At 41.5% G+C, this 25,546-nt stretch overlaps 1 protein-coding gene across 2 annotated transcripts in view; it reads left to right on the top strand.

Moving 5' to 3' along the window:
- The window catches only part of PCNX2 (pecanex 2), a 288,682-nt gene that overhangs the window by 205,371 nt on the left and 57,765 nt on the right, over positions 1-25,546 (top strand). For both annotated transcript variants that reach the window (XM_077894480.1, XM_077894481.1), the window contains 2 exons: positions 548-656; positions 5,434-5,563. In XM_077894480.1, coding sequence (XP_077750606.1) covers positions 548-656; positions 5,434-5,563 — 239 coding nt within the window. The remainder of the gene's footprint in view (positions 1-547; positions 657-5,433; positions 5,564-25,546) is intronic.

Genomic DNA, 25,546 nt, shown 5'->3' on the forward strand with positions numbered 1-25,546 from the left:
TCATGGTCACCCTGAGTCTGCGTAAAGTCTCTCCTCTTCACCCCCCATAATACCCCAGAACTCCACATTTTCCTGTGCTGGCTTGTTGAACAACCATAGCAGCATCTACAGCCTGTGTCGGCTTTCTAAAGCACCCTATAGCTGGCGCTTCGGTGGTACGGACCTCTTTCCTCCAGCAAGAGCTGCTGAAGGGTTTTAAGTTAAACCTGCTACATAAAAACTCAAACAGTGGCAATGATGATAGGCGTTTGTATGAATCTCCTCTAAAAGACCCAGTGGGAAGGATGAAAGAGCAAACCATGAGTGCTCAGACACGCTGCACCTGTTGGCTGGATAATGAACCTGGAGACACTAACCACTCAGGTTTCCTAGGATCATCTTGTTGCTGTTACAGATTTTCCCAAACAACGGCCTTGCGTGTAGGACCAGGGAAGGTAAGAGCAAAAGGGAGACGAATAGCTTCACTGTCCCCCTCCTCCTCACTGTAAGTGACCTAGACTCAGCTACTACTCTGGTTGTCTGATGAATCTTTTCCTTCTGCTTTCAGCTCGGGGACCTGCTTCACAAGTTACAATTCGTCATGACGTATGTGGCTCCATGGCAGATGGCTTGGGGTTCTTCATTTCACGTGTTTGCTCAGCTCTTTGCAGTGCCTCGTATCCTTTGGGCTTCTATTTTCACCTGTGAGCTGAGAGTCACATTTTATGGATGCCAGCTTTTCATTGAACCCTGGCAATGAAAAGATTTGAAAGTCTTTAAGATTGCATTTTAATGGGGACGTGGGGAGGCACTTTGGATTCCCCTTAGGCCACTTAGCCTTAAAAGATGTTGCTTAATTTTGAACTCTTCCTGCTTCTTAATGCATATCCAGGATTACTTTTTTTTTTTCTTGATTCTTTCCATTTTCAATGCACAGGTCTGCATTAAGATACCCTTTTAAATAGAAAGTTACTGCTTAACTGGTTCAGTTGACTTATACAAAATAGTGTAAATCGATCTGCTGCTACTAAACACTGCAGATAGGGCTGATGTCTCTGATAGACTATTATTGATTATCTCATACCATATGATGATGGAGTTTAATGATCACATATGTGAGTGATATTCAAAACTCAGAATGTGATGCACATAGAAATTAACCAAAGTTTTCTAAAACCTAAAAAAATAATTGATGGTTTTTATAGCTGCTCTTAGCCAAGAAGCCTAGTTTTATTGTTCAGAGTTTCATTTGGTTTCTTTGTCGATTTTTAAGTGTTTTCATAATGATAATTAGTTTTAATTGACTTCAAAACAAACTTGAGATGCTGCTCCTAAAGATCACTTTGACACAGATAGCTTAATTGCATGGGGGGTGGGTGTGAGTATGTGGAGAGATATATTAATAAAAAATAATCTTGAAGAGTGAGAGTAAACAAAAATATCCTTGACTCAGGCCTAAAATTTGCCCTCAAAGGTTTTCCTTCCCATCCAATTTATACTTCCTAAACTTGTGCTTTCCATGAGGTATTTCAAGGAGTACTTGTATTGGAATCCCTGGAGGAGCCTGTTAAATAATGAAATCCCTGAGCCCAGCCCATACTTTTAAAATCATGTTTCAGGGGGTGGATCTTGGAATGTTCATCTTCAGAAGCTTGCCCAAGATTCTTATCCCCTGGCATCTGTGACTCCCGGTTCTAGAACTTCCTTTTGTACAATGTTCACATGAGGCTCATTAAAGACGATTCATGAACAGTTTCTGGGACTTACCTTCGTGTACAAGCATGGAAACATATTTGGGATAATCGTTAAATAATATATTCTAGGTTTTTAAAAATGCCCTTCTCCAGACTCATTTGTTTAAAAGCATCTTTGTAAACCTACCAAGAGCTGGCTTCACAATGCACATTGTTCTGTGCACCTATTCTTAGACCTGCATTGATATTTCTGAAGTATTTCAAGGTTATTTGGCAGAACAAGCTGAGGGAAAATAAAATTTGGGGAGTGTAGCTTTTACACTCTTTTTCCCTCTTTCCCCCCTTTAACTGCAATCATTTTCTATAATAACAGTAATTTTAGTTTTTCTAAATAGTCATTTAAAACACAAAGACAGTGAGATGAAAGAGTGAGGTGATTTTTACTTATTTCTGAAATGTGTCTGCTTAGACACACATCTGATCTTGAGTTTAAAGTGTTTAAAAAATAAAGTCTGTTTATTAAATAAAAATTATTGGATGATGCAAATTTGTGGTTGAGGTGTTGCACAAAGAATTTGAAACTTGACATTATGATTCCTAGTTTTATCCTAACTTTGGTCCCATGCAGATTTGTAGCATTTCTTGTGCTTCCTATTCCTTGTTAGGTGAGTTCAGGGATATTAATTACTCCTTGAGGTTCCACAGCTGAGTTAAGACCCTTCTGGGAGCCATAACTTTCAATTACCTGACCTGTTTGTGTGTTGAGGGTTCACGCACAAGCACTTCATATCTGGCGCTTAATATCTCCTACAAGAATAAACATGGTGTTAGCATCTACCTCAGATTTTACCCGGTGCATATTAAATCTAAGTGCTTTCTTGGTGGGTGGACTTATTCTCAGGAAACTGAACATTTGAGATGTAGATTTCATCTGGCAATTGGTGGCTCTGTTTTAGGACACTCTATTGATCCCCATGCCTTGTTCCTAAAACTGCTCCTGATAGTGACATCCACTTCCTCCCTTCTCCTAAGATACAGAGCCTTTGAAGTGACCTTGGAGCCTGACCACCTCCATTGTGTGACAGCTTATGGTACTTGGAGCCTCCCACCCCCCAAATAGTTGAGAAAACTGGATATATATGCTGTCAAGGCAAAGTTATGAGGGTCCTAAGCTACCAGCCCTGGATCTCGACTAATTTTGAAACATTAATTATTTTATCACTCTATTAAGAAGCTGTGGGTTCAATCCTGGCATCAGGAAGGGACTAATTTGCTCCATTTTGGAACTGAATTAGCAATCAGGCCAGCGGGGCACTGTTTAGTAAATTGCTTTTTCCAGTACTAGCATGTTTTCTCCCTCGGTAGCATCTCTTAGTTTCCGAGCTTGTAACCTCCAGGGACGGATGAGAGGGCTCACCCTTTTACAAGTAGAGACCATACAAAACCATTGTCTTCCAGTAATTACACAGACCCGGCCAGATTATCTCTGTTAAATGTATATACGGGGAAGGCAACTTTCTATTTGGTATATTCTTTTGAGCTTCAAATGATTTGTTTTTAACTTTAAGGACTGATGTAAATGTTTTCATTTTACAAGCTTTTGACAGAGTCACCCTCTCCCTATTGGTAAGAAGCAAAGAGAGCCCCGTGTGCCCGTTCTCATCGGAGTCCCTGTTTCTTGGCATTGCCTGAGCAGTTATACTCACAGGCATTCATATTTGTCTTGAGAATGCTGGATTTCTTCATCAATTTCCCCTAAATAAAATAACCTCTGAGGCCACCTATTCACTTCTGCCCTATGTCTGACCTGTTAAACTTTATTTCCTTTCCTACCACATTGAACTTTATTTACAGGCTCAGACTGCTTTCCGGACTTAAATTCTGGGTAATTGTTTCTGGCATTTAAAAAATGGACAACATGATCTTGGGGGAAATATATAGAATCAAAAAGAAGAGCAGTGCCAGCCCCTCTAGCATCCTGCCCAGCCCCAGCGCCATGTGGCTTTGTCCTGGTTTTTCTGCAAACCCCCCAGTGTCCTCCTGTCCTCCTCCTGTCAGAAAAATCTGCGCCCACCCCCACTCCCACCATGGCTCTGCCTTCTTACATTTTTTCGGTACTTTTATTCCATGACATCCCCCATGCAGTTCCCTTTTCTTCCCGTGACAAGGGGCATGGTTAATTTGGTGTGTTTTGTGGCCCAGGTTTTCAAATATTTTCAGCTTTCCAATGAAGAAAAAACTGATGGGTGATAATAGATTTCCCAGTAGCTCATTGTTCTGTAGCTCTCCATGTGCACGAGGTCAAAATAAAAGGAATTGGATTTAAATTCTAGCACAATAGAGATCTTTTTGATACCCAAACAATTCCACAACGGAATGGATTATTAATGGAGGATATGTCATTTCACTTCTGAGGTTGCGTGGAGGTAAATAGCAAGTTGAAAAAAATAAAATAGACACAATTATTCTGAAAGCAAAACTTTGAGTTTAGGTCTGTGAAAATGCATGGGGAAGTGCCCATGATAGCACAAGGCTCTTCTTTTCTGGATTTACATGTAAGTGGGTGGTAAGGTCCCCATGACCAACCCCCCCAGCCCCCAGCCTCTAGCACCTGGCGGAGAGTATAAGAAAGCATTTGGGTGCCTGGATCACTTCTATCTTCTGATTGACAGTGACACATGGAGTCTTCCTATCTGTGCCAGGCATTTCTTTTTTACGTTGTTCCAGTACTTTTTGGAACACAGAGTAAAGAAATAAGACCTCAATTTGTGCAGTGGTGAGAAAGTCCCCTTCCAGGCAGGGAGATCAGCCCTGTAGGAGGTCAGATCAGACCTGTAGCGGGACGCTCTGAGCCCCGACCCGCAGGGACAAGGGATGAGGCACAATGTGCCTGTGTAAGCCCTGGACAATCTGGCACCACAGTGGCCTCTGTCGCCTCAGCCACAGTCCCACTGTCACCCCTGCACCAGGGTGACGTGTGAGATTGGTAGCTAGGAGCAGTCCTTGAGTGATGGACACAGACTGGGAAGGGACCAGCCTTTGTGACACCTTCCGAAGATTTCTAGAGATCAGTTAATTGGTCTTAATTCCAAAAATGACCACAAAACCAATTTTAATATTGAACAATTATGTTTCTGATTAACTAGGGTGTGTAAAAGTGAGTCCCACCAGGACGTGAGAAACCCATACAGAGTGCAAAATGCTGTGACTTCATCTGTATACATTTTTAGCTTATAAATCAGACATGACTTGAGTCATTGGTGTTCAATATATCATAAGGAACATATTTTTTTGAATAGTGGGAAAAGATTCTTTGAGAAATGGAGATGCTACCTTCTCAAACAGTGCTATTTATTTCTCTTAAAAGTGTAATTTAATTTTAATTATTTATAAAGCTACTTAATACTTTAGTAAATGTAGCACAGTGTGTTTTGTCCTGCTAATGATATCCTAGTAAAAAGAAACTGTTCTTCCCAAACCTTAGATATTAAGTCTTTGCCATAAATCATACTCTGGGTATCCCAGGCTGCTGGGATTTTTATGAGAATCATTTGGTTTTCATGCTGGCGAAATAAGACCTAGCAGGATACTACTGAAAGTTTTATATTCCTGACTGTGTACACAGAGAGATCAAGTGTATGCCCTCCTTTCTTTCCTTGGTGAGAAAACAGCTTTAATATAAACGAGTCAAAACCTGAGATAATATTTCAATGTATGATAACACTGAAAAATTTTTTTTGCCTTAACTCAAGACTCTCAGATTCTGCCATGCTTTTCTTTCAGACGATTGTCACCTCCATCTTTTCTACTCCACTGAGCCCATTTCTCGGGAGCGTCATTTTCATCACCTCATATGTTAGGCCAGTGAAATTCTGGGAGAAGAGCTACAAGTAAGATCCTAAAGTTGATGCTCACGTGCTTTGCTAAGATTCATGCTTCTGGATGCTCCTTGACCTTCCTCCAGGTTGAGGCTAGGCTTCATGCCTCACCTGCTGGGAGCTGAGCATGTCCCCCAGGGGCTCCCTCAGTTCTTCGCTCAGCATGGGAGCTTCCAGGCTCTGGACAGAACAGGTCTGAGCACATATTTGCAGTCACGTTCCAGTCCAGGTTTCACCGATCCTGCAGGAGAAATGGGTTCTCGCTGCCGAGTATTATTAGTTGCCCTCAGGAAGGTGGTTGGGGGAGCTGACGTCATCCCATTTGCTTGGCGGAGATTGCCCCCGGAAGGCACGTGTCCCCTCCCGGCAGTACCCCTCTGTGAGTATCCCACATATGCCTGTCACACGCAAGTGTACACACTTCACAGCTCAGCATAAAGGAGGACACTCATTTCTCTAGAGCGCTATGAAACTTGTAGAAGATGATTTACGTATTTTCTTGACTGGACTGGCTGGTCATAAATTTCCTCCAGCAAACAGTGATGGAGTGGGGGCAGTTAGTTCTTAAGGAAAGGTGTGAGGACAGAGTCATGGTTCACTAAGTAATTTTCCAGAGCTCCTCGGACTTGGGGGGCCGGGGAGAGGGAGCTGAGGACAGGTGGCAGAGGAGCCTGCTGGCCAGTGGGCCCATCTTCAGCTGGGGGTAGAGGAGGCAGTCTTGTGCTTTGGAACTCCTCCCCCTAACTTTAGCCTTACCTGTCTGAGCCCATAAACCCCAGTCCACCTTCAATAGTATGTCTGCATTTTGCACGACTCTGGCACTTTACCATGTGCTCTTTGTGTCTCATGCAAGACCCCTTTAACCTAGGAAGTCTGTGATTTCTTTTTCTCCGCTTCGATGGTTTCTGTGACGGTAAAATGCACACCTCCGCGGGACTGGCAGTAGCGGGTAGTGATTAAAACTCAGCCTGTGGTGCCGGCCCCCCTGGGCTCATATCTCACTCCTACCACTTAACACCGGTGACCTCAGGCCTCTCTCTCTCTTCTGTAAAATGGGGGCAAAATGAGAGACCTACTTCACAGACTTGCTGTGGGGAGAAAATGAGTTCATAGACATAGAGCCCGTGGAACAAGGCCTGGTGAAGAGCATCCCGTGTGAGCCTGTGCTGCTGTGCTTCTCTGACTGCTCTGCCCAGATGTCCGTCAGTCCCCACTTGGCCCACACTGACAGGTGTCTACCATGACGAGGTGCCGCACCTCCGGCAAGCCCACCTTTGGGGTGTCCCTGCGGGGAGAACCAATGAATCCAGAGTCCTCCATGTGAGGCCAGGGTTGGGAGGCCAGGAAGAGGTGGGGGGACCCTTTGGGTTCCTGGCAGGTTCCTCATATTCTAAGAGAGGTGGGCTTTTTGCAGTAGGACAAGTAGCTGTGTGAAATTTTGCACATAAGCGAGAGTCCTGTTTTGTGTTTGTTTAAAGAGACACTGCGCGTATTTACGGGGCTAGAGAGGAAAAGCAAATGCTGGGCACTGGCTTGTTACTTTACCTTTCTTTAGGGGAAAACAATTTGGGGAGGGGGTCTCTTTTTGGAGCTCTGAAAACCACATTTAAACTTGTAAATAAGAGTGGCCAGGCCTTTGCTCTTAACCAGGCAGGAAAGTGCAAGATATTTTCAACTTGATCGTTAGTACCAAAGATTCCTCTTGGTCTCCTATTCTCAGGTGAGTTAGGAGCCAGTCTTTCTGGCCTGCAGTCTGACATAAGCAAGATGCATGTTGAGCCAGAAAGGGTTTTAAGCTTCCCCAACAGAAAGGGGAATAGACAAGCTCCGTGGGAAGATTTTATTGCAGGGAGGCATCTTAACGCTTGTGCAGAGCAAGGGCTTTCTTGTGTTCTGTGTTTTCTTATTTAGTTTCTCCGCCTCCAGGATGCAGTGTGGTACTTGAGCTGGCAGCTTGTGTGGGTTACTTAAATGTGTGGGCCTCTAGAGTAGCGTTAACATTTCCTTACTTGGTGTCACAAATAATGGATTATGTTGTGAGCTGTTCTGTCCCCAGGTTAGCGCTGATATGTGCCGGGGGCGGTGTCTACCTTTGGCTGTGGTTGGGAGGGGACCTCAGGAACTGGGGTATGTATAAGGCTGTCCAGCCTTTACTGGGTCTCTCTCAGGCGGCCCAGTTAGAGAAAATGTTCAGTCCCACTGGGGGAAAAAGTTCCTGATGCAAAACCCAGGCTTGTCACCGTGCATTAAGCATCAGAGTATGGAGTCCTGTGCCTGGCTGCTTAAAAGATCAGTGGTGGAGTTCAGGACATTTAAGGGGTAGGTATTGGGAAAGGAAATGGCAGGAAATCTCATCTGGATCCCTGCAAATGCTCTGGAAAGCTCATTCTATCTTAAACTGTTGGTTTTTATTTCAAATGCTAATGACTACCCTACCCGTGTTCTTGCTGGAGAGCATCTACACAGCTGCTCCGTTACCTACAAAGGAGCACTTGGCTACAAGGGCTATTGATTCTATATAGTTGTTCACTACTTGTCCCCTCACTTTCAAATGCTGATGAAAGATACTCTTCCTGCAGAGATTCAGTGGGCACGTAATGCCAGTGGGTGTACCTCTGCACCCCACCGCCAAGCTGCGCTGTGACTGGTGCACTTGCAGTCCCCTGTCCTGGGCCTCCTCTCCCTTCCCACCCCCACTGCCTTGCTTGCCAGCCCTCCCTGTCCTCCAGGCTTTCTGTTGGGCCTTCAAAAGCTGACTTTAGTTTCTCCAAGTCTCCAGTGAGCCCAAAGCTGTAAAGAAACCATTTTAATACCCCAAGGAGCCGATAAGTACATCACCAGCCACCTGGTAACTATGGCAGGTCAGTTTTCCCCTTTCCCCAGCCCGGACTGTCTCAAAATCCACAGGCTTCCTGTTCCCCAACACTGCTCCTCCCTGGGGGTAGATGACAAATGTGTCCTCTGCCCTCCTGACTCCCCTGCACTCTCGTCAATTCTGCACGCATCGCACCAGGTTCCATGCTGTCTCAAAGGCCTGTGGTGAATCACAGTTGCCTGAGGAGGAGGAAAAAATACCATGTGGACCAGCACTGTCCAGTAAGAAGCTCTGCATTCCTGGAAGTGCTCTGCATCTGCACCGTCCCATACGGCAGCCCTATTGGCCACATGACCATTTGAAACAGGGCTAATGTGATGGAGGAACTGAATTTTTACTTTTTATTTATTTATTTTTTTTAGAGAGAGAGAGAGAGAAAATAAGAGAAAGCTGAGGAGGGGGGTGCAGAGGGACAGGGAGAGAGAAAATCTTAAGCAACTTCCCTGCCCAGCCAGGAGTCTGACACAGGGTTTGAATTCAGGACCCTGAGATCATGACCTGAGCCAAAATCAAGAGCCAGATACATAACCTACTGAGCCACCCAGGAGCCCTCTGAATTTTTACTTCTTCTATTTAGTTGTAGTGAATTCAAGTTTCAATACCATATGTGTCTAGAGGCTACCACATTGGACAGCACAGATCCAGACCCTCCTCCATCTTAATCTCAATGTCTAGCTTATTTCCAAAACATTCTGGATACCTCACATATTGTAGATTATGGATCACATATTGTGGATCCCCCAAGCCTTGCCTTGGGTAAGCCTTGCCCTTCATGAAACTACCCAACTTCTCCATTTCCCACAGTCACCCACAGTCCCTCTTTTGATGTAAGAGTGATGAGGTTCAGGAAGGCCTTTGGAATGAGAAGTATTATAGCAGCTGTCTTTGGAAGATAAATTTGCCTTGTGGCCATCAGCTACTTCTACCCAGGATTGGCATAGACTGTGCTTCTCTCCAAATCTGGACTTGTTTCTTTTTTATCCTGGGTCTCATGGAGGCCATGCACGTAGTAGGTGTTCTCTATTAAGTAAATTGAGTCCCAAAGTATTGTGTAAAAGGGAAAAGAAATCTTCATCTGGGTTCTATTTGCCATTATTAGAAAGGTCACTGTTAAACCGATGGTCTCTTGACTAATATGGGCTTTAAAGTCTGTCTTGATGAGCTCTGCCTGGTGTCTCCACTTAAATTACAGGCAATGACAACAAATGCACTGTAATAATAGTGCCTTTTGTGTTTAAATCCCCTTATGTCAGAGTATTCTAAAAGCTTTAGAAACACATTCTGATATTATGATCTATCACCCTTCTCTTTATATATAAACAATTGCTAGATAACCAAACTTTGTCATTAATGTGAAACAAATGTTTAGGCTAGAAATATTAACTCGTGTTTTTGCTTATCTCGGCAAATATCTTGGTCCTAAAGGAGTTGACTATCGTTAGCCCTGATGAATGAAAAGTTCCATTAATAACGAGTTTGTTTGGGATGCCTGGGTGGCTCAGCGCTTGAATGTCTGCCTTCGGTTCAGGGCATGACCCCGGGTCCAGGGATTGAGTCCCACATCAGGCTCCCTGCGAGGAGCCTGCTTCTCTCTCTCTGCCTGTGTCTCTGCATCTCTCTCTCTAATAAATAAATAAATAAATCTTTTTAAAAATGAGTTTGTTTGGATATATCAAAAGTCTTGTATAAAATATAAAATGCCATCGCTATGAGGAGGCACATAGAACAGCTATCTGAAAGTATAGCTTTCATGGTGGTTATATTTCTATCAGATTCTCCAAATTGGTTTAAAATGTTAAATCAGGGGCACCTGCATGCCTCAGTCTGTTAAGCATCTGCCTTCAACTCAAGTCATGATCTCAGGGTCCTGGGATCGAGCCCTGCATTGGACTCCACGCTCAGCAGGGAGTCTGCTTCTCCCTCTCCCTCTCCCCCTCCCCGCCCTGCCCCCTGCTTGTGCGTGCTCTCTCTCTCTCTCTCTCAAATAAATAAAGTCTTTCAAACATAAAATGCTAAATCATTCCAGGCATTATCCTTCTCCACAAATAAGTGTTAAGCATTTATGGGAGGGCACCATGCTAGGCTTTAACTCATAGGAGTCTCTCTATGTGACTGGTCTGTGAAAACCTCCAACTCTGTATTCCTGTAGTCCTTGGTCCCAGTCTAGTTAGCAAGAAGGTAATCAGCATTACTTCATCCCAGCTCTTCCTGAGACAATGGTAGTACACCAGAAAGTGGGAGCTTTGTAGCCAGCCAGAGCTCCATGAAAACCCCAGCGCATATGCTTGGTTAGGTGTTTTGACTCTGGGAAATTATTCAGTCTGTGAGCCTCAGGTATCTCACCTGTAAAGTGGGTTGACTGGCTCTCTGTGCCTCCCAGAAGTCGTAAATACTGAACAAGACATGGTTCACTGTGGTAATCCTGTCCCCATTTTGTTCTCCTTCCCAATATTACTATCTTCTCTCATTCAACTTTTAATTCAGCTATGTCTAGACATATTTCATATGTCCTTGCAACCTATCAGAAATCCCTTCTGAAATGGCCAAACGCAATCATGCCAACTGGTGAAAGGACGCAAGTGTAGACCATGTAACATCTACTCCACAGTGTGCTTGACATGCCCCTTAAATATTAGTCTTCACCTTTTAGTGAAGTGAATATTTATTAGTGTTTATTCTGATGCCTCCACCCATTGCAAACCCGGTCCTGTTCTTTAAGCAACATTGCTGCCTTAGCGGAAAAACAACATCTCTAGGGAGTCACTATTTTGTATTTTATCAAACAACAGACTATATGATCTAAATATTTCAACTAGTCTCTGTGGGCTTCTATGAATCATACTGTGTTATTTCCTAGGGCCTCTGTGGGTTTGTAATATTGAAGCGAGGCTAGCACAGACCCTTGGAATTACAGAACCCCCACAGAAAGGAGGCTCCCAGCCTCCTCTACTCTGGGTGGAGCAGCCCTCGTGCCTTCTTAGGCAGCCCCGGTGAGCGGGGTCTGCCACAGCAGTGGGCTCTTCACATGCTGGGTCTGCTCCTGTGTTCTCACCTGCACACACCTGCTGCTGCTGGAGCAACCAGCATCCTCACGCCGCCTACATCTCTTGTCCTCCTACAGATCTCTCCCTTCACTGCCTTCTTTCTCAGGCTGAACAACCCTACTTTTTGAAATGGTCCAGACCTCAGGCATCCTTGCTGCCCTCATCCAGATGTTTGCTGGGTTGGTTCTAACCCTCCCCTCCAGCCTGTTCCAGATGTCATCTACTCAGCTCATGGTAGATGTGACTTCCTGTGAGCCAGATGTTCTGCTCTCATTTATGCCTTCTAAAATCTAAAATCTCTCGATTATTTTACTAAAGTATTGCCAAGCCAGCCGTTCATCATCCCAATCTTATGTGTGTATTTTAATGAAAATCAGAAATTTACATTTCCTCTACCAACTCTTGACCCCACTGGCTTTAACATTCCAATCCTTAGAGGCCCATTTCAATGACGCCCTTCATCATCTCCCCAGCCCCTCACTTGCACACTCTGCAGGCCTGGCACCATCTCTGTCTTCACACATGGTTAATGACGATGCGCAGGACAGGGCCAGCGTGCCTGACTCAGGGCAGGCAGTCAAAGAAGTTCTCAACATCTCACTTTACTTTTTACCTTTTCACAATGGGGAAGATTTTTTGGATGTTCTCTACCCACTGAGCTATTTTTTTTTTTTCCACTGAGCTATTTTAAGCACGATTCTTAAGATCTTTGTGCAAAGCATTGGAGCTTCTCAAAAGGTAGTTTTTATTTTTTTTTCTCGAATGCAAAGCAGAAAGTTTATTTGGCTTGTGGTTTGATAGTAAAATGCAGCACTATAATTAAAATTTGCAATTATGCAGGGGTGGGATTTACATATCTCAACTTGCAATTAAGCTACTCTACAACTTATTTGGATATGTTCACAGAGTGCCTGGACATAATGAGATGAAAGTCTTGAAGGTCCTTTATCAGATGTCTTAGGGCTGTTAGAGCTCTCAGATCCATGCCTAGGTGTGTGTTGAGCTCACCTTCCCAAATATAATCATTCTTGTCCATATACCCATTCTAGAAGTAGAATTTCATTTTTCTCATTTCACAGATCAGAAAAAGAAAACTCGGGAAGTTAATTCACTTGCCCAAGGTCACAGAATGAGTCAATGGCAGAGTCAAGACGTTAAACCAGGTTTGGTCTTCTTCTAAGCCTTGAGCACGTTCCTTATGTCCGGAAGCCTCTCACATGCCTCCCACACTAAAAAAGCTCAGTGCTGCCAGTTAAAGGGTTTGTTTGGGACAGGAAAGAGATGCTGTCACAAGAGCCCTATTTAGTGGAGGAGCCTGGCTGGAAGGGCAGGCAGGGCAGTCCAGGCCTCGAGGCCACCTCACTGAGCCTCCCTGACTCCAGAAATGACTTCTTTCAGCCCGAGGTGCCATGATGCAGTGGGTCTCAGCAGGGCTCCCACCCTCACGGGCCCTGGCCATGTGCTGTCACCCAGCTGGCTTTCTGAAGCTCCAGAACCTGAGCACGGAGGCATGAGGGGTACCCCTTTGGGTGTGGCCTGCCGCCTCCAGTGCTGCCAGACCTGGTCACGTGGGACCTCTTAGACTGGGAAATTTGTGGTCACCAACAATGTGAGGCGGGTGTATTGGTTCCAGGCCTTTCAGGTCTGGAGCTGTGAGATTAGCACAGAAATGAAGCTTTGGTGACCTTCAGGGGCACTGAGTGACCACCTGCAAGCCTGAATGAGGTCTCAGGCCCAGAAATGGGGGTCGAACTTACCCAGATGCAATTTTCTTTTTAAATGGCTGATATGAAAAATTCTTCTTGGGGGCCATCACCTGCCCTTAGTTTTACGGGGTGTTCAATAACTTCAGACACCTGTGAAAGGAATCAAAGAATACCCTGACTTTTCCTCGGAGCTAACGGTAGGTCTTTGCGAACCTCCCTCCACAGAAGGGACGATGCAGGGCTGTCTGGGTGCATATATAAGTGTGAGAATTTTAAGTAGTTTTAAAATGCTTAGGAATCACTTTGAAATTGATAAAAGAAATGTGCTTAGGGGTTAACACAGCTCAGCCACCATGGGGCCACATCTGGGAAGACTGCGGGTGCTGGGACTTGTGGGTGTAGCCAGGACAGGATTATGGACCAAGTCCCAAACTTTCTAAATGGAACAGAAGTAAGGAGAAACATTTTTTAGCTATAGATGATAAAATGAAGGTGTCAAGGCAGCCCGTGAAGCCAAAAGGGGCTCAGTGAAGCTCAGCCAAATGGTGCTGATGGAGAACTTACAGCCATGCAGGGCCTGCCTCAGATTTCATTTCTTTCTGCTGAAACTTGGCTCTGCATTCAATGTTTCTCTGGACTCTAGGCCTCCGGTAAGAAACCGAGAAGGAAGTGACATTGTGGCCAAAGGGCCAAGGCAATAGAAAGACAGGGTTCACACCTGAGTCCCAGAGATCTGTTGTTTCTGCCTGGCCTGAGGGGGTTCTGGGGCTTCCGGGCAGGGAGCCATGCTGGGAGAGTTGGTCCTTTCTTTCCCCCTAGCCTGAAGGGGCAGGACACAGGCTGAATGCTGCTGGCAGCCTTCTCGTCCCCACAAAGCAAGCTGGGCCTGAGTTTAGCAAACACAGAAGAACACAGGGCCATGGGACATGGGACCATGATTCCTACTGACCCGCCCTGGCCCCTGAGTCTGCTGGGCCTGACCGAGCTCTGGGCTGCATGAGCCAGTGTATTCCATATTTTGCTTACACCATTTCCAGTTGGGTTTTCTGTCCCTTGAGGCCAAAAGGTTCCTAACAGAGGTGCCTGGGTGGCCCAGTGGTTGAGCGTCTGCCTTTGGCTCATGTTGTGATCCTGGAGTCCTGGGATCGGGTCCTGCATCAGGTTCCCCACAGGGAGCCTGCTTCTCCCTCTGCCTGTGTCTCTGCCTCTCTTTGGTATCTCTTACGAATAAATAAATGAAATCTTTAAAAAAAAAAAAAAAAGGTTCCTAGTAAAAACAAGTGATGGCTTTTTTCCAAGGGATCCTTCCCCTATACCTTTTATTTCCGAGAAGTGGCAGCATGATGGTCAGACCTTTATTGCCATAATGCTGTGGTTCTAACTAGGTTAGACACCAGGGAAGGTGCCAGGCATCCCCCATTGCACCTCCAGAACAGAGTGGCAGGTCAGGAGTTGAAGCCTTCCCTGGCTCTATGGCTGACGGGCCCTGTGTCTGAGGCCAGTTGTTCCATGTCCCTTCTCTGGCTCAGATTTCCTTAACTGGAATTTCTGGTCTGTGTGTCAATGCTATTATATCTGAGAAACGAAATGATGAACTTGGCCCCATCCTGCTGTTTTGCTGACGGATGAGAAAGCTCTCGCACACATACCCAGGGGTAAAGTTTGACACTTCAGGTGTGGCAATAAGCTATTATGCAAATATATTCCAGAAAGATGATGCTTTTGAGGAACTCCAGTGTGGTGAATTTCTCAAATAGCACTGGTTTGAGCTTATTATTCATTATGCTGTGGTGCATAATTTTACTCAAGGTCCTGTTACATTTTGCTGAGCAGTTAAAGAATTTGAAAAGTGCAGAGTAGTGAAGTTGACCATGTGCCTGCAAGAAGGAGTCCAACATGCCCACCTGCTTCCCCGCTGTCTGGGGCTGCTGACTCTACACTTCAAGGTCACGCAGGAGCAAGGCTTTGGGACTGAATCAGATTGATAGATGGTTTCAGGGGGTGTAAGTCTATAACAGCATGTGGGCAGAACCCTTTTCACTGCAGCAAGTGAGGGCGGGGGTGGGGTCCTTTCCCCACTTTTAGGGGAGTGTTGGAGATCGGGCTGACTTCTTCCAAACAAAGGAAGGCAGGATATAGTCAGCTCTTAAATCCACGTTAAATCTGCAGACTCTTTTACTGCATGGGATCACATATCCAATGTAGGAGATTTATTGTGTAGACTCAAGGCATCTGTACAGTGTAGGTTTACTCCCCAAGAACCCAAGAACCCTGAGCCCTTCAGGTCTTTCCTGTGATCAGCCAATGCTCAAAATGGATGTTGTTGGCCATGGTCAGTATGTTCTCATTCTTCCCATGACTGATGGAGTCAGCTGTGGTCAGGCCACTTTGGGTCCTAGGGAATGTGTGCATTTGAGGCTCTAGGTGAAAACTCATTCCTTAGCATTGTAGTGATCAGATGGGGCTCCTGTAATCTTGTTATCTGAGTATATTTCCATGACTGACTTTAATCCTATTTTACAGAGAGCCAAGAGACCTGGCCCAGGCTTCGCATATGGTTGCTGCTTCTTGGTACACAGTGGTACCAACTGATTAATGAAATCTGTACATAATGTGGACATATAAGCCATATATATTCTTTTTTTTCTTGTCCCTTTGGGAACACTACCATCATCACCACTTATAGGGTTTATAATACTTTCTCATGTCTAGATTGCTGTGTTTCTCTCTTTAAACTGTTGCTCCCCTTCAAGATTTTTAGATGAAAAATAATCAATAATGGAAAAATAATCACATACATGAGAATAAGAAAAAATGTATTATCTGATAAAACCAAGGGTAATTTAATGTATTACATTCCTCTTTTCACATTAAAGAAAGTATTTGTTTTAGAGGCTATATAGTTAGAGCTTATCTTCCTAGTGTCAGGGTAGGCTTTGGAGAGAGGTATACTTTGAAGCTTGAGGAAGAGGTAGGAGAGAAAGGTCTTAGTGGGTTTTAAAGAAAATTGGGTAGGAAATGAAGTTTTTAAAAAGCAATTTTTAAGAGCATTTCAGAATGATAGAACACTAGCTTTCTATGTAAAGTTGTCATGGATAAAGTACAGCCACCAGGGAAGCCACCAGAGAGGAGATTTCCTTAGCATTGTCAAATAACCTGTTTGGGCACTATTTTGAAAAGATTTGTACACTCCTATGTTTATGGCTTTATTTATAATAGCCAAGGTATGGAAGCAACCCAAGTGTCCTTTGATAGATGAATGGATAAAGAATATATATATATATATATATATATACACACACACAAGTATTACCACTTGCAACAACATGGATGGACCTAGAGGGTATTATGCTAAGTGAAATAAGTCAGAGAAAGACAAATACACAATTTAATTAATGTGTGGAGTCTAAAAAAGAAAACAAATGAACAAATTAAAAAACAAATAGTCTCATAGAGAAAACATACTGATGGTTACCAGAGTGGGGAATGGGTGAAATAAGTGAAGGGGATTAAGAAGTACAAACATCTAGTGATAAATAAGTTACAGACATGTAAAGTACAGCATAGGGAATATAGTCAATAATATTGTAATAATACTGTGTAGTGACTACACTTAATCGTGGTGAGCATTATGTAATGTATAGCATTGTTGAATCACCCCATTGTCCACCTGAAACTAATATAACATTATATGTCAACTACACTTCAGTAATAAATTTTAAAAAATCACTTGTTTGGGAAAAGGCTGGGGCAAATGCAGGACAACTGGGAGAGATGAATGAACTGATTATCTGTTGCCTAATGCCCTTTTGCTCCTGGAGGCAAGATTCGACCCAAACTATTTTAGTATTTGAAAAATCAATTTGAAAAACATTTTCAGGATAAATTTTACTGTTCCTTTCCCCATTACAGAAAAATCTATACCCAAATGTCCTGATGCAGTGATATCAAAAGCTTTTTCTATTTACCCATCATCTCTCATGGTTCCCTGGGGTAACTGGGCTGTTACAAGGCTAAAGCAATTCTTTATTTAGTTTTCTAAGTTGGCGGTCATGGACGAAGCTCTTTATTTTAATTTCCTACCCAAAGTCCTGTGCAATGTGCAGTTGCCATTTTATGCATGAGAATACTAGGGATCAGAAGAATTAAGTGATTCTCTTCTTTTCATCCCTCAAATAGTTTAATAAGTTATTAACCAAGTTAGAAACAGAAATCAGGTTTATTGACTTAAAATTGCAGTTTTATTGTTGGGGTTTTAAGATGGAAGGTGAGCAAAAAAAAAAAAAAAAAGATGGAAGGTGAGCAAAAAAAAAAAAAAAAGATGGAAGGTGAGCAAAGTATAGTGGCATACTCTGGAAGTAAAAAAAAAAAAACAGCAAAGGAGAAGTGGGAAGTCCATCTCAGTGGGAAGCATACTGGTGTGCTTTTATTAAGTGCAACATCCCTTGGTGACAAAACGACACTCTGTTAATGGCTTCATGTTCAGAGAATGTGTCTTCTCATGTTGCTGCCTCTCCTGAGACAAGCAGTCATGCAAATGAGAAGACCTGAGTTAATTCATAGGGGCTGTGTGCGTCACTGCACAAATGGGATTCATTCATTGCCAAGGATGATCATGTCCTTTTTGCTTGTGTGTGGGGCTCATCTTAATCCAATCCTGTACATTCTACTGGTCACTAATGAAAAAAAAAATACATGTGTCTTCAGGAGAAATTTCACCCACAGTTCTAAAACACTGTCACATAAATACCATTAGGCATCTTGCTACCAAGATATAGTACCCAGAAGTCAAAACCCTAAACCAAACATGTTTAGCTTGGGGAAAAAACAGCACCTCTTTGATAACTTAATTTTTATAAATCAGTTATAATCCTCTGCATCTCTATTTATTCAAGTCCCCCCTTGCCTGACTCTTTGCCCAACTGCAAGCAACTCGAACTTTTTTATTGCTATTTTTATTAGTTGCATTTGCAGAAAGAGAAGAAACACTTTTCACCCCCTAAATATTTATGACCTTCCAGTGAATGAATAGTTGGATTTCATATCCTGTATTTGAAATGTTGAATAATCTTGGACTCTTCTGGCTGAAATGGGAGAAGCAATCCTAATTGGAAATGTAAGCAGGTTCAGATCAGAAATGAGAATTGCACACGAATGCATTATTATAGTAACTAAATTCAGGCCTGCTGTTAGCTAAGAAGATTTCTTAAACTTTTTTAAAGCTCTTTATAGATTCATGTATAGTTGAGAGAAATAATACAGAGGGATCCCCCATATGTCCTTTACCAGTTTACAGGTGTTAGCATCTTGCAAAACTGTCACAGTCAGGGTATTGATATTGATAACAGTAAAGATACAGAGCTTTTCCACCACCACAAATGTCTCTCCTGTCGTCCCTCCATAAACACACATTTGTCCTTCTTGCCCCTACCCCCTTCTTAATTCTTGTCCACTACTAATCCATTCTCCAACTCTGTAATTTTGTCATTTCAAGAATGTTATGAGACTGGAATCATATAGTATTTAACCTTGTGGGGTTAGCTGTATTCACTCACCATAATTCAGTAGACATTCATTCAGGTCATTTTATATATCAATAGTTTGCCCCTTTTTAAAGCCGAGTGCATGGATATACACACTCTCTTTAACAGCTCAACCATCGGAGGACATCTGTGTTGTTTTCAGTTTGTGGCTATTATGAATACAGCTGCTATGGACATTAGTCTACAGCTTTTCGAATGTAAGTCTTCACTTCTCTGGGATAATTGCCTACGAATGCAATCACTGGGTCATATGGTAGTGTTTTAAGAAACTGTCTAACTGGGACGACTTGGTGGCTCAGTGATTGAGTGTCTGCTTTTGGCTGGGCGTGATCCCAGGATCCACGATCGAGTCCCACATCCGGCTCCCTGCGAGAAGCCTACTTCTCCCTCTGCCTATGTCTCTGTGTCTCTCATGAATAAATAAATAAATCTTAAAAACAAAAAGAGATAAGAAACTGCCAAACTTTTTTCAGTGGAGCTGTATGCCATTTTACATTCCCCTCAGCAATATATGAGAGATCCAGTTTCTCCAGATCTTTGGCAGGTGTTTTTACTATTTTTTTCTTTTAGCCATTCTGATAGTGTATAGTGATCTCTTGTAGTGGTTTTCATTTCCATTTCCTTAACTACTTGCTATTCACTATGGTGTTGAATGTCTTCTGCAGAGCTTATTTGCCATTGGTATCATCTCTTCAGGGAAATGTTTGTTCAGGTCTTGTGCTTGTTCTCTAATTGGATTTTTTTAACTGTTGAGTTTTGAGAGTTCTTTATATATGCTAGATAGTAGTGTTTTGTTGGGTATGTGACTAAAAATATTTTCTTCCTGTGCCATGGCTTTTTAGCCTCATAAGAGTATTTTGCAGGCAAAAGTTTTTAAAAAGATGTTCTTGTCAAGTGCACATGGACTATTCTCCAGGTTAGAACATATGCTAGGCCATAAAACAAACCTCAGTAAATGTAAAAGGATTGAAGTTGTACAACATGTTCTCCAACCACAATGAAATGAAATTGTAAATTAGCAGCAAGAGGAAACCTGGAAAATCTTCCAAATATTTGCCAAATAAAACATTCTCAAACAACCAGTGGGTCAAAGAAGAAATAACAAGAGAAAATAAAAAATTATTTTATGGTGGATGAAAATGGAAACATAATATATCAACAATTATCGGATGTAGCAAAAGCAGTGCTCAGAGAGAAATTCATACCTGTAAATACTTATATTAGAAATTAAGAAAAATCTCAAATTAATCACCTAATCTTCCACCTCAAGTGACTAGAAAAAGAAAAGCAAACTAAATCTAAAGCAAGCAGACAGCAGGAAATGATAAAGATCAGAGTGGGAACAAATGAAATGGAGAATAGAAAAATAATAGAGAAAATAGATGACACAAAAAAATTGATTCTTTGAAAATATCAACAAAATTGACAAATCTTTATCTAGAATGACCAAGAAAAAATTAGAGAAGACAAATTACTGTAATCACAAATAAAAGTGAGGGCATTACTACCAACCTTACATAAATACAAGGATTATCAGTAGGTTCTATAAACAATTGTATACCAAGAGATTAGCCTGAATGGACTGGAAGTAGAAAGCATGAACACCAAAAACTAGGAACATCACTGAGAGAAATTAAAGAAGACAAATAAATGGAAAGACATCCAATGTTCATCAATTTGAAGAAGGTAATATTCCTCAGATTGGTCGACAGATTCAATTGGCTCCTGTCAAAATTACAACTGCCCTTTTTGGAATAAATTTATACATTTGCAGGCAATTGACTTTCCACAAGAGTGCTAAGACCATTCAATGGGGGAAAGGACAGTCTTTCAGTAAATGATACTGGGACAACAGGATATCCATTTGCAAAAGAATGTAGTTGAACCCTCACATCACATCCTATACAAAAATTAAATCAAAATGAGTCAGACTTGAGTATAAAAAGCTAAAACTGTAAAACTCTTGGATTTGCAATGAATTCTTAAACACCAACGTCACAAGATACAAAAGAAAATTAGATTATTGAAATTAAAAGCTTTTTACATCAGTGAACACTCAAGAAAAGACAATTTCACTCTGACGTATATGCCAAAGAAAGTTTCAAAGAAGGTTTCCAAGCAAAAACTTGTGCACAGGTGTTTCTAGAATCATTGTTCATACTAGCCAAAAAGTGAAAACAACCAAATGTCATTATCTGATGAACTGACAAACAAAATATCATATATCATACAATGAAATATTATTTAGCCATCCCAAAGAATGCAGTATTGATATATGCTACAATGTAGACGAACTTTGAAAACATTATGTAAAATTAAGGAAACCGGACACAAAATGCTGCATATAATGTGATTCCATTTATATGAAATATTTGGAACAGTCAAATCCACGCAAAAGACAGATTGGTGGTTGTCAGGGGCTGGGGAAAGGGATGAACAGGGAGTGACTGCTTAATAGATAAAAGGTTTCTTTTGGGGATGCTAAAAATCTTCCAGAATTAAATAGTAGTGACAGTCACACAACATCGTGAGTGTATTAAAAGCCAATACACTGTTGCTTTGAAATGTTAAATTATGAATCTTATGTTATGCGAATTTTACCTCTATTTTTTAAAAAAATAAATAGGGCATATTTGTGTGGGTCTATTTCTGGGTTCTCTGTTCTGTTTCATTTATCTATATGTAATACCCTCTACCAATCCTAACAGTCTTCATCACTGAAGTTACATAATATACCTTGAAATTAAGTAAATTCCCACTTCTTTTTTAAAAAAATTGTTTTAGCTAATATTTTTCTGCCTTTCTGTACAAATTTTAGACTAATTTATATTTATAATATATATTTTTGCACCTAAAATCAATCTATCTTTCTTTCTTTCTTTCTTTCTTTCTTTCTTTCTTTCTTTCTTTCTTTCTCCTTTATACTGCCTTTAGTTTTGTTTTCAGAATAATACTATTTTCATAAAGAATTGGGAAGTATCCTCTCCTATTATTTGGAAAAGATTGTGTTTGATTGGTGTTTTTCCTTAAATATCTACAAAAAATATTGTGGAAATTTTGACAGGAACCATGCTAAGCCTTTCTATCAGTTTAGAGAGAATTGACATCTTTACTGAGTCTTCCAATGCATTAATATGGTACATCTCTCCATTTGGTTAGCACTCCTCTTATTGCTTTCATCAGCATTTTGGTATTCTTCAGCATATAAGCCCTGCATATACTTTCTTAGGTTTAACAAAACCCAAGTATTTTCTCTTTTTTATGAGTGATTTCAAAATGTATTTTAAAAAATTTTGGTATCCATTGTTAGTACATAGAAATACATTTCATTTTTGTAAGGTTATCTTGTACCCTGAGACCTAACTGAACTCACTTTCTAGGTCTGGGGTTTTGTTTTGTGTTGTGTTGTTTTTGTAGATTCTCTGAAATTTCTCTATCGATAATCATGTCATCAGCAAATATGCACTGTTTCATTTCTTTCTTTCCAAACTGTGTGCCTTTTATTTGCCTTTCTTGTCTCAATCCATTGGCTAGAACCTCCAGCACTGTGTTAAATAAGAGTTATTAAAGTGGACATACTTGCATTATTCCCAGCTTTATTGGGAAAACATTCAATCTTTCACCATTGAGGGGCACCTTCGTGGCTCAGTGGTTGAGCGTCTGACTTTAGCTCAGGTCGTGATCCCGGGGTCCTGGGATCGAGTCCCACATTGGGGTCCCCAGGGGGAGCCTGCCTCTCCCTCTGCCTATGTCTCTGCCTCTCTCTGTGTCTCTCATGAATAAATGAATAAAATATTTTTTTTTAAAAATTTCACCATTAAGTATGATTGCTAGCTGTAGGTCTTTGTAGACAGTCTTTATCAGGTGAAGAAGTTCCTTTCTATTCTTATTTTTCTGAAAGACCCACAGCTAATATCATCCTCAATGGGAAAAAAAATTGAGAACCTTTCCCCTAGTCAGGAACAAAACAAGGAGGTCCACTCTTACCATTACTGCTTAACATCATACTGGAACTCTTAGCTTCAGCAATCAGACAACCCAAAGAAATAAAAGGCCTCTAGATCAGCAAGGAAGAAGGTAAACTTTCATTCTTCGTAGATGATATGATACTCTATGTAGAAAACCCAGAATACTCCACTAAAATATTGTTTGTTAGAACTAATACATGCATTCAGCAAAGTTGTGGGATATAAAATCGTTCAGAAATTTGTTGCATTTTTATATAGCATTAATGAAGCAGCAGAAAAAGAAATTAAGGAATTGATTCCATTTGCAATTTCACCAAAAACAAAAAGATTCCTAAGAATAAACCTAACCAAAGAGATAAAAGACCTGACTCTGAAAACTGTAGAATACTTATGAAAGAAATTGAAGAGGACACAAATAAATGGAAGATGATTCCATGCTCATGGATTGGAAGAACAAATATTGTTACAATGCCTGTACTACTCAAAGCAATATACACATTTAATGCGATCCCTATCAAAATACCACCAGCATTTTTCAGAGTTAGAACAATTCTAAAATTTGCATGGAACCACAAAAGACCCAGAATAGCCAAAGCAATCCTGAAAAAGAAAAAAATAGAGGCATTACAATTCTGGATTCCAAGCTATATTACAAAGCTGTAGTCATCAAGATATTGATGACTAGCACAAAACAAACATGATGATTGTTTGTTTGATACTAATACAAAAACAAACAGATCAACAGAACAGAATAGAGAACCCAGAAATGGAATCTCAACTCTACGGTCAACTAATCTTCAGCAAAACTGGAAAGACTATCCAATGATAAAAGACAGTCTCTTTAAGAAATGGTGTTGGGAAAACTGGACAGCAACATGTAGAAGAATGAAACTAGACCACTTTCTTACATCATATACAACAATAAATTCAAAATGGATGAAAGACCTAAATATGAGATAGGAATTCGTCAAAATCCTAGAGGAGAACACAGACAGAAACCTCTTTGACCTTGGCCACAGCAACTTCTTACTGGACATGTCACTGTAGGCAAGGGAAACCAAAGCAAAAATGAACTGTTGGGACTTCATCAAGATAAAAAGCTTCTTGATAGTGAAAAAAACATTCAACAAGATGAAATAAAAGGCAGTCTACAGAATGGGGGGAGGTATTTGCAAATGACATATCTGATAAAGCGCTAGTATCTAAAATCTATAAAGAACTTACCAAACTCAACACACAAAAAATAAATAATCCAGTTAAGAAATAGGCAGAAGACATGAATGAATAGATACTTTTCCAAAGAAGACATCCATATGGCTAACAGACGCATTTTTTTCATTTGCTTCCAATGTATTAATTGCTTGTTGAAGAATTTTATGAACACTAGTTCTAAGTCTTTGTCAGATAGTTCCCTCATTTCTGTTATCTCAGTGTTGGCATCTATTGTCTTTGAAATCTGAACATTCTGAGTACCATGTTATGATATTCTGGATATCATTTAAACCTTCTGTTTCAACTGGCTTTCTCTGACACCACTCTGGCAGGAGAAAGGGAGCACTGTTCCTTTCACTATCAAGAAGCTTATTTTTGGATGAGGAGTTAGAAGTCAAAGCCCAGGCACATCAAAGGTGGCTATATTGACAAACACCCCTCAACTTTTTTTTTTTTTTAGGATTTATTTCTTTATTAGAAAGAGAGAGAGAGAGAGAAAGAACACATGTGGGAGGGGTAGGGGGAGAGAGAATCTCAAGCAAAGTCCACACTGGGCTCAGAGCCTGACATGGGACTTGTTCTCACCACCCTGAGATCATGACCTAAGCCAAAACCAAGAGTTGGATGCTTAACTGTGCCACCCAGGTGCCCGCAAAGACTCCTTTAATTTGGGGTTGCAAACAACTACTCCCAAAGGTACTGGAAACCAGAACTAGATCAGACCTCCCAGATGGTACTAAGGCTGGAGGTTACCTGAATGTCTGTCCTCAGGTGGAGCCCACTATGCCAGTTGTCTAACTCTGTGTCTTTAGGAATTTTCTCTCATGCCAAGTCATTCTGAAGCACATAGTGACCCAGCAGCCAGAAGATCTTCTCTGGATTTGAGAGAACTAATCTGATTATCAGTGGCAGCAAAATTTAAAGATGCAAAATAAGCCTGAATGAACTTTGTGTATATATCCAATTTAAAAGGTGACAGTGTCCTATTGAAGGTCTGGCTATCTCGTTCATGTAGATTTTTCCAAGGCCATCCTATCCCCTAAATAGAACTACAGTCCACCCATAACTCCATTCTGGGTTTGTTGCATGAATAGAACAAACTTCTCATTCCAACCAGTCACACTTTTCCATAAAAAAAATAGGAATAATTCTCCCATACATAGCCTATGTGTGCTGACAAATGGGAATTTGAAGCAGTATGATTAAATTACTGTTAAATTATTTAAGTGCCTCAGGTGAAACCATATAAGAGAGATGGTGCTTGACTTAGGGAGACACATCAGAAGGTGAGAAAGCAAAATTTGAAGGGAGGAAACTAGCTTGATTTTCTGCATTCCATATTAACATAAGGAAAGATGCTTCAGAGTAAGTCAACCTATCTGGAAAGGCCTTTGACTAGACTGTTGGCCTGTGGCCCTCAGGACGATGTTGCCTAGCAATGAACAGGGACTTGCCAGGCAGGTGCTAGGAAGAATACGTGCAGATAAATGCACACCCAACATGTACCAGCGTTCTGTTCCCCCCTTGAGATTGAGGCGTGAAATACAAGCCCCCGTTTTCTCTCTGCGCAAACAGAATTGATGTTGATGCAATTGGACAGTTAAGGCAGAAATCCAATTACTGAGCTAATTAGCACCTTTGAATGGT

This window comes from Canis aureus, chromosome 4 (assembly GCF_053574225.1).
Source record: "Canis aureus isolate CA01 chromosome 4, VMU_Caureus_v.1.0, whole genome shotgun sequence".
Taxonomy (NCBI): domain Eukaryota; kingdom Metazoa; phylum Chordata; class Mammalia; order Carnivora; family Canidae; genus Canis; species Canis aureus.